The following is a 17,812-nucleotide window of genomic DNA, read 5'->3' as shown; positions in this document are numbered from 1 at the left end:
GGTTGGGACTTTTTCTGTATTACAGCACTGTTTAATTCTATCAATTATATTTCCAGTTACACTTGCATACTGATGAACTTGTTGCAGCCATACCTGCAGACTTTCAATTCCTGCTTGCACATTATATTACTTTTAATCAATACACTGCAGTGTTCTGATACATGCTACAGTATAGTATTTATTTACAAGTAATGGGTGGGGTTACTAACCTGCATGGTGGTGCAGCTGCACCAGCCTACGGGCATACATCTCGCGGTTCGCAGAGCGGACACCTGCAGCTGTAATACGAAAGAAGTAATATTGGACTACACATCTCCATGGTATCAGCCAGTTGAAATCCTTACATACATAAGCAAAATGTAACTTACTCAGTAGTGGGGCGTTGGGCATATCCCGGGCCTCCTGGATCCATTCGGTCAACTGGTCTTGCTTGCATCGCTTCAGGTCCGCATGGTGGTGACGGACCTGCTCACCAGTGCGTGGAATGCCAGTAGCACTGGTCAGATCACGAGCCAACTGGTCCCATGCCTCTGCCCTATACGCTCCCGATGAGACCTGGCCCTGCATGAGTTGGGCCTCGTGATGATGGACAAGGAGCCAGACCATGTATCTGGACTCCTCAACGCCCCAACGCTGTGCTCGAAAGCAACGTCCCTCACCTACTCCACTCATTCTGACTGCAGGTCTGTTCTACAATCGTTTCTGCTGTGTATTCCCGCCTATGGGACTTATATATGCCACTTTTCCCGCACATTTTTCTGATTGGCCGTTTTGGAATTGTATCTACTTCACTGAAAATGCTTTATCATGCTCCATTCTGGATTTTATCCCATATATATGCTATTTCTGCATTTCTAGGTATTGCTGTCAAGGCTTAGTGGTTTAGTACCTTGACTCTAGTGCATGGTATCCTGGGTTCGAATCTGGCAACTGATTTTTGATTTTCCTGACAGAAATGAGTTGAGACCTGTCAATCAAACATGCCAAAAGCACTTTTAAGCACTTAAAAGCAGGTCTGCGCTCATTTGCGCGGAGCTAACGCACTGGCAGTTAGCTTGTGGCGCGCAAACGGTGTGCGCTGGGATAAACCTTAATTGCCTAGTGACACACATGTTCAGCTAAGCACAGCTAGTTGCAAACAGTTTCAGCCTGTTAAACCAGTGCTTAGCAATGGGCACGCAGTTTGCAGCTTTTTATACACTACTCAGCTACGGGCAGTCTGTCTCACAGCAGCTTAGCTATCAGTACATTTATGCCTATTTTTATTATTGTGTTACTTCAAAATATATGCTCCATTTCATTCCATTTTACAAAAGGGAATACTTTTACATTTTTACAATACTGTCAGGGGGCTTTTTAGTGCTTATTTACAAAAAAAAAGAAAGGTTGTTATGGGGGCCCGAACCCTGCCTGCCTACTCTTAGGCCAGCAACTCTACCGCTAAACTATTACTTCTTACCTTACTTTGCATATTTAGTTCTTATATCCTTTTCCACTGACTGCTAACTGCAATTGCGCTAGTAGCACACCCTTTGGCACACAGTAGCAAACATTTACGGGGTTTAAAAAAAATAAAACAGGTTTTAATTTAATTTTATAACATCTCTTCACTTTATACACTGATGGTCTGTTGGGGCATGTGTTGTGTAGTGTGTTTATTCACATTTCCATGGCCTCTCTAGTGGCTGTTTACTTTCAGCCATTCTAGTCTTCCGGGGGCGTGTCCGCTTGCAGGGCTTAGCCTACAGACACGCCCCCTACTCTCTTACACGGACCGTGGTAAGAGTTACTAGTGTGATTCAGCATGCCTCATGCACCTCATGCATATGCATGACATGCTGACATCACACCGTTTAACTGCAGCCTCCGTCTAAGAGTTATAACTCTTACACTGAGGCTTCGTGAATCTGGCCCAATGACTATTAAATTTGTAATATTTTGTAAACAACTTGCAATGTCTCAGCAACCACTCAAGTTACAGATATACTGTTAGTAGCATTCTGTTCTTCCAGCAAAAAGCTTTCATATGAAGCTAAGCAGTTCTGTCTGTGCCACTTGGTTTTTGAGATATTTAAAAATACATTAAATTTATGACAATATAAAAACAATTATATGAACAGAAATGAATATATCTTTACCTGCACTAGTCAGAGGTCAAATCTCAACACAATTCTATTTGTCATTATGTAAGCTTTAAGATGAAATCTTATAATACTTTGTATGTAGCATGGTTTTGAAATTATTAATGCAAATATGAACATGCAATGTTTGATACCTAGAGGTGTTTGTACAATGTAATTGCAGAAACACCTACAGGCGCCACTCAGCTGTAATGAGTTAAGTGTCAAACCTTGCAAATGATTTGGCTGAGTAAAGTGTTTGCATATCATACAATGTTATGAATATGTCCTAATATCAAAAATGATACCTTCACTCAATACCTCACTGTGTAAACTCTAATCCTATTTCCTCTGCCCATGTAGGTCTTTGGGGCCTGATTAATAATGCTGGCATAAGTGGAATAATTGCACCAACAGACTGGCTGAAAATCGATCATTTTAGGAAGCCCATCGAAGTTAATTTGCTTGGCACCATTGATGTGACGTTAAACGTATTGCCCCTTTTAAAGAAAAGAAAAGGAAGAATAGTGATTGTGGCTAGCGTTTTGGGACGTGTTGCACCACATGGAGGTGGATATAGCCCTTCCAAGTTTGGATTAGAAGGATTTAATGACAGTTTAAGGTAAATCTTTATGCATTCACTTTGAATGAATATGTTTTTTAATGAAACATTTGTGCCATTTGTAAAACGGTTTATTGCATTCATATCTGCATTTATAGATGTGACTGTTGAAGCCCCATACAATACATTGCTTGCCTGCTTTCTTGGAGGGCAGCATTCTTTAAATTCTGTAACATGTTTGCATTCTCATGTGGTAAAATAATTTGCAAAGGCTCACAAAAATCATAGGCTTTTGCAATGCAATACACTCAATATGTATGCATGCACACCATGCAGCCTCATCATCACAGTTAGGAAACTAGAGTTTAAAAGGAGATGAGGAAAGCCATAGCCAAGATGAGTAAGCTTCTGTATTCACATAAATTACTGCACATTTTCCTTTCTTTATATAAAAAAGCTTTCTGTATGTGTTGTATTATTCTTCAATCAAATTTTATCACGTAAAATCATCAACAAACATTTCCCTTGCATCTGACCACTGTCAGGAAGAAATCAATAGTATGATGAGGGTAATGAATCGTTATGCAGATAAAATTAAAGTGAATGTGCTTACATAAATACATGCATGCATACATATGTAAATAAATTAACAGTGAACAGGAAATGCTTTGTTGTAAGAGAATGAAAAGCATGAATCCGCTCTATCGTCAATTGCATCTGCAAAATAAACATCCGCTTTGCTTTGTCTGCACACATCTGCTACCCATGTCTCCATACGTTAACTATCATTTCACTCCTTGATAGTGTTGAATCCAATATTTGAATACAAATAAATAATTTTTCTATCTAGGATGGAATACAAAGAGAGAAAGAGAGAAAGAAGGGACGAATACTAGCACTCCTATTTATATCCCTACTGATAAATGGCGAAGGTGTTAGATAATCAAGAGTTGAATATTACTGGTGTCCCATTGAAATGTATACTGCTCCCCAAATCCTCAGAGCAGATGGCATTTCCCCTATGAAGATAGGTTTTGTCTGAATCGATTATATATACTCAGAAAGAGGTGCCATTTTCACAAAATATCTCAGCAAACTGGAATCATATTTAATGGGTTTGGAAACATTAGAAAAAGGTCAATAACATAAAATGTAATCTGAAACAAAAGGAAGTTAGGCGCGCTCATTAGGGAGGTGGATTCCTGCCTGGATCTTAAGGTCATTGTCACGGATTCTTCAGCCAGTAAACATAAAAGAGCGGCCACTGGCATCCTTGAAGTATTTCCTTGAAAATGAGTGATGGTGATTTACATGGGAATAATTTGATAACCATTAAAGAGACTGGGTAGAGAGATTGAAAGGTCAATGCTAAAGATGGGGAATGTTAAAGAAGGCAAACATATTAAAGAAGTAAGCCACTTAGTATAATTATTTCTATTTTATTTTGTGACTGTTTATCAGGAAAGTCTGCAAGCATTTGGCAAAAAAAAGACATTTTCAGTGAAGGCCCACAGAGAAAGGCTCCAGATATTAACATCTGTTCAAATAATTTTTACACAGTTATACACAATTAGTCAAGTATTGGTATTTACAATGATTAAAGAGAAAACTTCAGACATCAAATATACATAGGCTTATACAGGTCTTAGCAATTACAACACTGACATACAGTTATATATTTTAACACAACTATATACAGTTAGACCCAGGTGGTGTTATTTACACATCTGAAAAAGAAAAGAAATACAGAGAGAGTCTAGCACAGGTCTGAGTAGTTAGAATATACAAAAGATGTGAAAAGAATAAGCATTAAAAGCAGATGCACAATTATTTAGTAGTACAATTTTACCTTTCAACACTTAGCAAGAGCTATGATGTAAATGTAAAAGTAGGAAATCCAAGTCATGATAGGTTAGAATATCATGGAGAAGAGATTTAGAAGAAAAATAACATTGCAGGAGTAGGAAGGAAGGAGGGAGAGAAGACATACCTCTCAACTGTACAGATTTTCACACAATGTCCAGATTTTTGCCTTACATATTTGATCTGTTTCTCAGAAAATTATGGTTTTCTGCCAAATTAGTGGCAAATCATTAAAGACTGAAGTTAGAAAATAATGACAGACATTTGCGTTTCAGACTTCATACTGTTCAGAAAATTCATGCTAATGCAAAACCTGTTATTCTGTCAAATTTCTAAGTTTGTAAGAGCAATATCTAAAACTTTTCCCTATTTTTGGGCATTTGTCCCACTTTTATTAATGGCTTTGTCCAGATTTCTTTCTCTAAGAAGTTGAGAGGTATGGAGAGGGAATGAAAATATAAGACTAGAACAGAATGGAGTTTTGTCATAGAAAACATATAATGTTAAACACTATCCTGATATGCTATCAGGGTTGAGCAAAAGTCACAGAAAAGGTATAAAGTTAATCATTATCTAGATATGTTACAAAGGGAAGAGTGGAATTAAACCTGGAGCAATGTAAGAGTAGAGTCATTTACTTGTTAGAGAGTCCTTTAACTGCAATTTAAATGATTTTATATTTTGAGTTGTTTTCAGCAATGGCAGAATAAGGTTCCATTCTTTGGTGACTTTGTCAGACTAGAGTCTCCAGTGCTGTTAAAAGATGTTTGTATTGAATGAATTGTCAGTAGTCGAGGCATATCAGTGGATTAATGGTGAATGATGTTAGTTAGAGTAGGACAGTTTTCCAGCTTATAAATAAGTTTACATACAGCAGTGAGTTGGCATAGTAGTAGATAATCTGGCAACTCACACCAGTTAAAACCTAGACAATGGTGTGCTTTATGGTGATAATTGCATGTGAATTTGGCAGCTTTTTTATAACGTTGTTTATGTTTAGCTAGTAATGTGGCTTGAACTTTGGCCAGTATGGGGCTGCATACAGGAGGCATAGCAATAGGCAGGCTGTTGATATTCATTTTCTAGTTGAATTTATTGAGCTAGATCTTAACCCAGCATAGTGAACAGACTTTTTGTTTTTATTATTATCAGAGAGGCTACATAGTTATAAACAGTTTGAGGATGAAACTAGGTTATGTTATCATCCTTAGAAATTTGTACTGATTATGACAGGAGAAATTTTGAGGTTGGGAAGAAAAATTGGGCTACTAATAAATAAAGAATGAGAAAAAGGTTTAGAGTTGAAGTTTTTCAAATGGTAAGGAAAGCAAATTAAATAACTGTTGAAGGTTAAAGGAAAAAGTAAAGAGCCCCCTGTCCATCTTTATTAAAGTCTGACAGCCCTAGCCCTAGCCCTGCCCCTGTCCCAAGCCCAACACTGAACATTACCTTAAGAAAAAGTTATTCCATAAGAGTGCCACTATTCTGATGGAGCTCACCAGGACATACTATTAGAGTCTTTTAATTAGATTAACTGATTGGAAAGGGAAGGTTTTATTCTTTTTCATTCAGTGAATTTTCATTATAGTGAGTTTTGTAAGTGTTATTATTAGACAGTCAGTGGTTTATGAATGTGGTTTTGGTCATTTTGCTGGTAAACACTTTTACATGTATTCATATCTGTATTTACATCTAAATCTATATATGTATATCTATATCCATATCTATAGCTATATCGAGCGATCTGTGTATCTGGTTATACACACACATACACATGCACACACACACACACACACACACACACACACACACACACACACACACACACACACACACACACACACACACATATATATCATCATCATCTTCTTTCGGCTGTTCCCGTTAGGGGTCGCCTCAGCAGATCACTTGTTTCCATTTCTTCCTGTCCTCTGCATCTTGCTCTGTCACACCAACCACCTGCATGTCCTCTCTCACCACATCCATAAACCTTATCTTAGGCCTTCCTCTTTTCCTGTTACCTGGTAGCTTCATCCTTAGCATCTTTTTCCCAATATACTCAACATCCCTCCTCAGCACATGTCCAAACCAACTTAATCGTGCCTCTCTGGCTTTGTCTCCAAACCTTCCAACCTGGGCTGACCCTCTAATATACTTATTCCTAATCCTGTCCACCCTCGTCACACCCAGTGCAAATCTTAACATCTTTAATTCTGCCACATCCAGCTCAAACTCCTGCCTTTTTGTCAATTCCACTGTCTCCAAACTATATAACATAGCTGGTCTCACTACCCTCTTGTAGACCTTCCCTTTCACTCTTACAGGTACTCGTCTGTCACAAATCACTCCTGACACTCTTCTCCACCCACTCCATCCTGCATGTACTCTCTTCTTCACCTCTATTCCACACTCACCATTACTCTGAACTATTGACCCCAAGTATTTAAACTCATCCACCTTCGCCACCTCTACTCCTTGCATCCTCACCATTCCTCTATCCTCCCTCTCATTCACACACATATATTCTGTCTTAGTCCTGCTGACCTTCACTCCTCTTCTCTCTAGAGCATATCTCCATCTCTCCAGGGTCTCCTCCACCTGTTCCCTACTCTCACTACAGATCACAATGTCATCTGCAAACATCATAGTCCATGGGGACTCCTGTCTGAGCTCGTCTGTCAACCTGTCCATCACCATTGCAAATAAGAAAGGGCTCAGAGCTGATCCTTGATGTAACCCCACCTCCACCTTAAACACATCTGTCACTCCCACTGCAGACTTCACTCGTACATACCCTGTACCACTCTTACATACTTTTCTGACACTCCTGACTTCCTCATACAATACCCCGACTCCTCTCTAGGCACCCTGTCATATGCTTTCTCTAAGTCTACAAAAACACAATGCAACTCCTTCCAACATTCTCTGTACTTCTCCATCAACACTCTCAGAGCAAAGATCGCATCTGTAGTGCTCTTTCCTGGCATGAAATCATACTGCTGATCACAAATCATCACGTCCCTTCTTAACCTTGCTTCCACTACTCTTTCCCATAACTTCATGCTGTGACTGATCAATTTTATCCCACTGTAGTTACTACAGCTCTGCACATCACCCTTACTCTTAAAAATCGGTACCAAAACACTTTTTCTCCATTCCTCAGGTATCCTCTCACTTTCCAAGATTTCATAAAACAATCTGGTTAAAAACTCCACTGCCATTTCACCTAAACACCTCCATGCTTCCACAGGTATGTCATCTGGGCCAACAGCCTTTCCATTCTTTATTCTCTTCATAGCTATCCTTACTTCCTCCTTGCTAATCCATTGTACTTCATGATTTACTATCCCTACATCTTCCAACCCTCTCTCCCTCTCATTCTCTTCATTCATCAACCCCTCAAAGTACTCTTTCCATCTCCACAACACACTCTCCTCACTTGTGAGTATGTTTCCCTCATTATCCTTTATCACCTTTACCAGCTGTACATCTTTCCTAGCTCGGTCCCTCTGTCTAGCCAATCGGTACAGGTCCTTTTCTCCCTCCTTAGTGTCCAACCTTTCATACAACTCTTCATATGCCTTATCCTTAGCCTTCGCCACCTCTCTCTTTGCCATGCACCTCATCTCCTTATACTCCTGTCTACTTTCTTCATCTCTCTGACAATCCAACTTCTTCTTTGTCGACCTCTTCCTCTGTATACTCTCCTGCACTTCCTCATTCCACCACCTTGTCTCCTTGTCATCCCTCTGTCCAGATGTGATACCAAGCACCTTTCTAGCAGTCTCCCTTACTAGCTCTGCTGTAGTTACCCAGCTATTTGGTAACTCTTCACTGCCACCCAGTGCCTGCCTTAACTCATCCCTGAACTCCACCTCACAATTACCCTTTTTCAATTTCCACCACTTGATCCTTGGTGCTGCCCTCACACTCCTCCTCCTCTTCTTGATAACCAATGTCATCCTACAAACCACTGCCCTATGCTGCCTAACGACACTTTCTCCGGTCACCACTTTACAGTCTCCAATCTCCTTCAAACTGGCCCTCCTACATAAGATATAATCCACCTGTGTGCATCTTCCTCCACTCTTGTATATCACCCTATGCTCCTCCCTCTTGTTAAAATACGTATTCACCACAGCCATGTCCATCCTTTTCACAAAATCCACTACCATATGACCTTTTGCATTCCTTTGTTTAACATCATACCTACCCATCACTTCCTCATCCCCTCTGTTCCCTTCACCAACATGCCCATTGAAATCTGCTCCAATCACCACTCTCTCACCCTTGGGTACAGTCATCACCACTTCATCCAATTCACTCCAAAATTTTTCTTTCTCATCCATTGCACACCGAACTTGTGGAGCATACGCACTAACAACATTCATCATTACACCATCAATTTCCAGCTTCATAAACATCACTCTATCTGACACTCTTTTCACCTCCAAAACACTCTCAGCATACTGTTCCTTCAGAATAACTCCTACACCATTTCTCCTCCCATCTACACCATGATAAAACAATTTGAACCCACCTCCGATACACCTAGCATTACTCCCCTTCCATCTGGTCTCTTGCACACACAATATATATATGGAATCATTACGGAATACCGAAATTCTACAATCTCAAGACTCTGAATACCAAGGACCAGAAGCACGAGATTGCAGAATCTTGAAACTTAAAAAAAAAAAAAAAAAAAAAAAAAAGTAAAACATGCAACAAACTATTTTAACACCTCACACCCCCTGCAACTTAAATATACCAACTCTGAGATCACACTACAGTGGAGTGAATGGCAAAGTTCCTGTTGCACACTGTACAGCAATCCTCATTCACTACATTCGAGATTCCGCAATCTCGAGATTCTGGTCCTCGGGATTCAGAATTTTGGGATTGTGGAATTTTGGTATTCTGTAGTGATCCCCTCTCTCTCTCTCTCTCTATATATATATATATATATATCTGGATCTACTTCACACGACTGAAACTTCATTGACTGAATTTCATTTGACCGAGACCATAATACCAAATTTTCAAAATACTGAAAACTTATTTGACTGAATCTCATTATACTGAATTGTAAGCCACAGGCATGATGTGGGTTTCTCTTCTCCTGTGACTTGCATGTGATAAAAAAAAATACAGCAACTTATAGCGCTGATTGTCAGAATACCATGTAGAAAGTAGTGTTGTAGCATTTCTAAATGTGGATATGTCTGTTTGCATTTTTATGGGAAGCATCTCAAGTAATATTGCGGACGTTTTGTGAGTTCCCAGCAGTAGTGACAGTGTGCATTGTACTGTAAGGCAAGTTAAAGGTATATGCCCTTTTCTCCACTATAGTGTGATGCTGAAGTTAGTATATATAGTTAGGGGGGGTATTGGGGCTGTAGCCCCCCACCTAGTTTGGTATTATTTCATTTGGTTTCTGTTAAGAGGGTACGTAAGTAGTTTTTAAGTTCTGGAAAGAGTTAGTTATTGGTGTTGTAAGTGTGCTGTCTATGGTTTACAAGTTAACATTTTAAAATTTAGCATTGTATGGTTTTAGTATAATGAGTTTCAGTCAAGTGAGTTTTCAGTATTTTGACAATTAGGTATTTTGGTCTCAGTCAAATGAAAATCAGTCAAATGAAATGTGAAGTAGACCCATATGTATATATATCTATATATGTATATATATATATATATATATATATATATATATATATATATATATATATATATATGAAGAGAGAGAGAGAGATCTGGATCCTCCTCAGTGGATCAACCATACATGTGGTTAAACAACAAAAGATCGAGATGAAAACAACAAACATCCACAATATTGAATAAATGCCAGTTGGAAAAGTATATTTGTATGTGGGAGATTGTACAACAGCAGGGATACAGATTTGCCCGTTTCCTGCTGTTGAATGATCTCAGAGTTAGTAAGCATAATTTGCAGAGGGTGTGAGGGTGCAGGGAGTTCTTGCCCTCCTGCATAAACCATGTTTTTTTACAGTGGAAGATGATGTTTTGGGTGTTTGGTGTTTTCTTATTGATCTTTTGTTGTTTGACCATATATATGGTTGATCAACTGAATTAGATCTCTCTCTCTCTCTCTCTATATATATATATATACATATATATATATATATATATATATATATATATATATATATATATATATATATATGTATGGGTCTACTTATATTTGTCGAAGATAAGTTTCTTCAACAAACAAAAGCATGACCTCATTTAAGCGAAAGTGCACTTTAACGAAAGTGTACTTTCAAGAATTCCAGTTCACCGAACTGGAAATAAAAAATAAAATTAGACAGTATGAAGGCAGTTATGCAGGGGGGGCAAGCCCCCCTGCACCCCCCATGTGGGGTGCAAGCCCCCACACCCCTGCTACTTTATGTACACTAAAACTAAGATCGCACTACATTCCCTTATACCCATTTTCAGTATTTTGCTTTTAGCATGCAGTGTGATCTCGGAGTTAGTATATATAAAGTGGCGGCGGTATGGGCAGGCTTGCCCCCTACATGGGGGGTTCAGGGGGGCTTGCCCCCTTGCATAACTGCTTTCATACTGTCCAATTTTATTTTTTATTGCCGGTTCGGTGAACCGGAATATGCAAAAGTGCACTTACATTAAAGTGCACTTTCGTGTAATTAAGGTCGTACTTTTGTTTGTCAAAGAAACATACCTTTGACAAATATAAGTAGACCCATATATATATATATATATATATATATATATATATATATATATATATATATATATATAAATAAATAAATAAATAAAAAAATATATAAAAATATAAAAATATATTATTTATATATATATATATATATATATATATATATATATATATATATATATATATATATATATATATAGATAGATATATGTGTGTGTATATTATGTATACAGATGTATACATTGTATAAATGTCTGTCTATATCTATCTATCATGTCTGGCAGTTGGCTTAGACAATTAAGGAAATGTTAGCATGCTGTTTCCTGTGATCCAGTGGTGCAAGGTTTGATTTCTTTGGCCTCCACTGCCTAGCTCTGTGATTCTGAGCAAGTCACTTAACCAAATACTGCTCCTTGTTTGAATCTGAAAAATATCCATGGAGATCAATGCTCTACCCAGGAAAACAAATAAAAATAAAATCAAAACTTTTATGCTGACTCCACAACCAAGCTCATTCCCTGACACTCTCACCAAGCATCATCCTATTTCTTCTCTGCACCTACATCATATTCATATTCCTTTCTTAAGTCACAAATGTTTTACTTCCAGTCATCCTTCACTTACTCCTAATAACTTACCATGATCAGACAAATTGTATTACTCTCCATTCCTTCTACTCTCATTCATAAACTAAAACAATGAGTAACAAGGTCACACAGAAAAAGCAGTCAGCAAAAAACAAAAGAAAAAACAACCAAGCTAGATTTTCCACTATGTGATTCCTTAAAACCTCTTGTATTAGAGGTAATATGGGATATATGCAAATGACCCCTTAATTAAATCAGGTGTTACAGCTATAGGGCAGTTCTGAGTGCCCATGACTTTTTCCCTTTTAAGTCTGTTATGGATAAATTCAGGACAATAAAGCCAAACCCCTCTAGCTGTGGAAATGCATGTTTCAGTCTTCTTATGGTCCCATCAGCACAGCATAAGAGGACTGTTTGGATAATGTTTGGAAACACGGAGTTTTGTACACAGCTGATGTCCATAACCATAAGGGTGTCTGCAAAATATCCCAACTAACAAACTAAAACAATGAGTAACAAGGTCACACAGAAAAAACAATCAGCAAAAAACAAAAGAAAACCCAGCCAAGCTAGAGTTTCAGCTGTGTGATTCTTTAAAACCTCTTGTATTAGAGATAACATGGATATATGCAAATGACCCCTTAAGGACATCAGGTGTTTCAGCTATATGGCAGTTCTGAATGACCATGACTTTTTTCCTTCTAAGACTGTTATGGACAAATTCAGGCCAATAAAGCCAAACCCCACTAGTTGTGGAAATGTATGTTTCAGCCTTCTTACACTGCCCCCAAAATAAACCACTAAAAATGAAATTTGCTCTTATAAAAGTAAAAAACAATTAATATAAATAAACAAAAGGCTCAAAAGTCAAATCCACCTCTGTAAACAGCACAAGTAACAAAAAACTGAGGGTTATGCTACTCAACGCCAGGAGTTTAAATCTCAAAACGCACGCTCTCGAAGCACTCCTCAGTATGGAGAACGTCGACATTTGTGCAGTAACTGAAACCTGGTTAAAGGTTCCAGAGAGCACCCCAGCACTACCAGGCTACAACTCATACCACACATTTCAGCCACAGAACACTGACCAAAAACAAAAGGAGGGGGTGTATCCATATTTATCAAGGATACCTACACCTCCAGGTTAGTGGTGCAGCATGATACCTCTGAGATCATCCATGTTGCAACTAACATCGGGCAAATCTGCAATGCAAATTGTGGCCTGATACAGATCAGCCTCCATGACCCAGGACTACCACTCCACCTTTCTAGAGACATTGGAAAACATGAAGGTCCTACCGAACACCCTGATACTGGGCGATTTCAATTACCCTACCATTCACTGGAAAAATTACTCGAGTACAAACTCCCAGACCCAGCGCTTCCTGGAATTCATCAACTCAAACACCCTGGATCAGCTGGTAAACTCCCCTACCAGAAGTGAAAACATATTGGACCTGGACATCACCAACATGGGCGACAGGTGTTCCACACCAGAGTTCAACCTATCACTGGTTAGATCAGACCATAAACTAATCACTCTGGATGTCCACACCCCACCACCACCCCCGACTAAGGAAACCACAGTAAAAAACTTTTCTAAAGCAAACTTCACCTTACTTAAGACAGAGGTGGTAAATTTCACAGCCCCTACACTAAAGGATAATGCTGCCCAAGATGCAGAAACCTTTACAAATGCACTCTATGATCACCTACAAGGATGCATGGATCGTTCCATCCCTAGCAAAACCAAGCCTCACTCCTCTAAGAGAAGGAAACCAGTTTGGCGGACCCCTGCAATAAACAGGCTATAAAATAAAAGGAGGAAACAAGTTCAGAAAAAAGCAAATCCCAAGAAAGAAAGACTTCCCTGATCAGTATCAGTAGGAAATTAAGGTCCCTCGTGAAATCATCCAAGGCTAACAAGGATTCAAAAGATAACCACAAAACCTTCTTTAGCTATGTTAAGAATCTAAGTGGCAACTCACAGATATGCACTGAACTAGTGCAAAATAGCACAAAATATACTGAACCTACTGATATTGCCAACATCCCGGCAGATAGATTCAGTGCAAACTTCACCCCCCTCTCACCTCCAACAGGGCCCACAATACTGGAAAAGTGTAGTGTCCCAAAAGTTACAGACGCACAGGTGAAAACAGCCCTTTCAAAAGCAAAAAAAACAGCATCAATGGGACCAGATGGTGTCCCAGGCTGCATCTTGCATGAACTACAGAACAAATTAACCCCCACCTAAACATGCTGTTCAACCTCAGCCTCTCTACAGCTACATGCCCATAGAATGGCACACAGTAACGGTTATTCCTCTCTACAAAGGAAGGGCCATAACTGACACTGGTAACTATCTCCCCATAAGCCTGACTAGCCTGGTCTGCAAGGCTATGGAGTGCATCATCATGGAACTCATTAACAAAGACATTGGGAACCTCCAAACACTTGACCCAACCCAGTTCGGTTTTGTTAAGGGCAGATCATGCCTACTAAATCTGGTTGATTTCTTTGAGACAGTCACCAAGGCCATAGACGAGAGAAAGGTGGTTCACACAGCCTACCTTGACCTCGACAAGGCTTTCAACACCATTACTCACTCAGGTATTAGAGAAAAACTCACCAGCCTGAACATAAACTGCTATGTCATGAGATGGGTTGCCAACTGGCTTACAGACGGAATTCACACAGTGAGAATAGCGGGCTCCAGGTCCAACTCTAAACCAGTCACAAGTGGTGTCCTGCAAGGCTCGGTCCTGGGACCCCTACTGTCCGGCATATACTTCTCAGAAGTACAGGCAAACACAGGAGGACTATGGCTAACCAAGTTCACCGATGACTGCAAACTGGGAGCCATAATTGACTCTCCGGCTGACACGGACATCCTCCAAAAGGGCCTTACTGAGACAGACACCTGGTGTCAAAGTCATGACCTCAAGCTAAATGCCAAAAAATGCATAGTCATCCTGTTTGGGAAAAACAAAACACCCACTAATTACCACATAGGTGGCAGACCCCTTCATACAGAAGAGGTAATAAGAGATCTGGGGACCCAGGTAGATAGTAATCTCTCCTTTGACAATCATATTTACAAAGTAGTTAGGAAATCCTTCTATGTGGCCCATTTAATTACTAAAGGGTTTGCATCTAGAAATAAAGAGGTTATAGTGCCCCTCTACTCATTAATCATTAGACCCATCATAGAGTACAATGCCCCCGTTTGGGATGTACCTCACAAGACACTTCCAACAGCTGGAAAGACCACAAAAGTACCTCACCAAGAGAATTACTGGCCTCAAACATATGTCCTATGCAGCCCGACTGAAAAAACTCCAGCTGTACTCAGTGGCATATCACTTACTCAGAGGTGATCTCTGCCTGACTTACAAAGCCATGTCCAACTCAGAATTGATGGACATGCTCCACCTAAAGAAATCCAAGTCACTGTGAGCCACATGCTCTAGTGAGATAAACCTCACCACAACAATAAATAGAACATGCTGGAGGGATAGATTCCTGTCACAGAGACTCCCCATGCTTTGGGAACAAAATTCCTAACTACATTATGCACAGCCCCTCACTAACACTCTTCAAGAGAAATGTTGAAGAGTGGATGGGTAACAGAAAATACACCCCTGGGGTCACTTCCTTGGCTCTGCTTGACAGAGGATCAGTTAATTAATCAATGGGGTTGAGAAAGCCGACACACTCTGGCTAGGCTTATAAATATGCCCTCGGTCAGATAGCCTAGTACCTACCTATGAACCCATGAACCTAAAACTTAAATGAAATACTAATTGCAATAACAGGAAATAGTCCGGTTTCCAACTATCTCAGTTAAGAAAAACAGCTACAGTTAGATGCTGACAAGTCAACTGATGAGAAACTCCATTCATAAATTACAAACAACCTAAAGCCCTATGCAATAGAAATTAAAAGATACACACTCTATCACATATGCATATTTATATATCCATATAGCTATCCATATGTATATATATATATAGAGAGAGAGAGAGAGAGAGAGACTGCATTGAGTTTGGTGATTACACTCCAATATCTGAAAAAAGACAAATCATTTAGGAGCATCTGTAGCACAAGACCAAAACAAATCCAAGGCAGAAAGTTGTGAGCAGCAACTGTTTTATTTGGTAAACCGCTTAAAAGCAAAACAAATTTATTAAGCACTTTCATCCCTTATCTGAACTTCAATAGAATATAAAAGCAGTTGTTACAAAGCTTTTATATACACATCCCTGAGCAATGACAGAACTTCCTTTGATGTTTCAAGAGGGAAGGGCCCTTACCATTCCTAGGCAAAGTAGTATTACATTGCCATCTAGTGTTCAGAAGATTTAAGTGCACTTCATCTTTACAGTAGCCAGCTAGAAAACAAACATTTTTGTATCAAACAAATTATGTTTATATATATATATATATATATATATATATATATATATATATATATATATATATATATATATATATATGAGTTTCTTTGAAAAATCTTAAATAAACAAAATGAAAAATGTGCAATCATTTGACTATGTAAAACATAACTATGTTAAAATCGTATACAAGACCTAGTACCTAAAATAACTCACCATTCAGTGCATGCAATGAGGTGGTAAAAAATATTAAAACCAATTGTAAGGGGAAATATGGGCATTCAATTAGTATATAAAATGCATGTCATACATCATTTCCTTGAAGGAGCTTAAATAGGAGGAAAAATGTATGTTAAATATAAAGTTCATATAAATAGCTTTATTTGTTAGTGTGCTGTGCATTTATAATATAAAAAGGGTGCTTAAAGTGCATACCTGTAGTGAAGGGGCCAGAGGTATTATTGTACCATTCTCCCCTACCTCTGTAGTGCGAGATCCAATCTTAACAAATGTTAAGCATCCCTGCTTCAGTTAACATCGAGAATTGCACTAAGCAGTTAAATCTGTCAGTACTGATCAGTAAATAACAGTCACAATAAAAACATAAAATTCTTTCTGCCTGCTTTCTGTACCTGTAATATGTCCCTGACTTTGTGAGACATAAGAGAGTGCATTACTGCCTTTCTGACAGTACTCACTAAGTGCTTTACAGCTTTGAAAGTGACAAAGCACTTAGTGCTTTTCTTTCTGCAACTAGTAGTACATGGAGAAGGTAAAGCTCCATGCCCTACAAAGAATTTTATTGATGCCTATAATTGTGACCAGAAAATGCTGATAATGCAGAAGTTGACACTATTTCACATGCTGCATAATAACCTCAGTGTGTGCAAAATTGAAACAAAAAACATCCCACACCCCTTCTAATTGTATATATACTAATTTCAAGATTGCACAACATCGGATAAAGGGGCATATTCCCTAACCTCAAGAACTGTGCGATTTTGCGTATCTGTTGAACATCTGCTTAGTCAGCTTAAATGTTTCCCATATATACATATATGTATAAAGTCTGACATACTACAAAGCGTGATAAAAAAGTCAGTAGTTGCCTTCTTGCACTTCTCTGAATCTAGCAGTGATTACAAGAATCTGACAACCTTGGAGTGATTTCATTCTGAGTGTCATCCAAGTCAATCCCAATAAACTATGTTTCCCTAAACACAAAGCACACACACACACACACACACACACACACACACACACACACACACACACACACACACACACACACACACACACATACACACACACATGCACCTACATATGTACACAACCACAAACACACACACCCACACAGACATTTCATCACATCAGGTGGGATTACCTTTCATGCACTGTTATTGGTTAAGCAGGCTGAATGAACAGCAACATGGTTATATATTTGTCTATAGTTCCATGGATTACAATTTTTGATTAATATTACATGAATGCCATGACAAGAGAGAAGTTTGTTAATTTGCACTAATTGTGCTGACCTTGAATGGGGAGAGGGTGGGAGGCAAGTTTCAAAATCCCTATGAACATTG

The 17,812-nt window shown here is 38.9% G+C and overlaps 1 protein-coding gene across 10 annotated transcripts in view; it reads left to right on the top strand.

Annotated features, from left to right (window-relative positions):
* Positions 1 to 17,812, top strand: part of LOC122805436 (dehydrogenase/reductase SDR family member 9-like) — a 520,557-nt gene that overhangs the window by 459,363 nt on the left and 43,382 nt on the right. For all 10 annotated transcript variants that reach the window (XM_044075585.1, XM_044075583.1, XM_044075576.1 and 7 more), the window contains one exon: positions 2,484 to 2,742. In XM_044075585.1, coding sequence (XP_043931520.1) covers positions 2,484 to 2,742 — 259 coding nt within the window. The remainder of the gene's footprint in view (positions 1 to 2,483; positions 2,743 to 17,812) is intronic.

The sequence above is a fragment of the Protopterus annectens genome, chromosome 6.part1 (genome assembly GCF_019279795.1).
Source record: "Protopterus annectens isolate FY-2018-M chromosome 6.part1, PAN1.0, whole genome shotgun sequence".
Classification (NCBI taxonomy): Eukaryota; Metazoa; Chordata; order Ceratodontiformes; family Protopteridae; genus Protopterus; species Protopterus annectens.
Note: the sequence above shows the minus strand (reverse complement) of the source record. Positions and strands in the feature narration are given on the sequence as shown.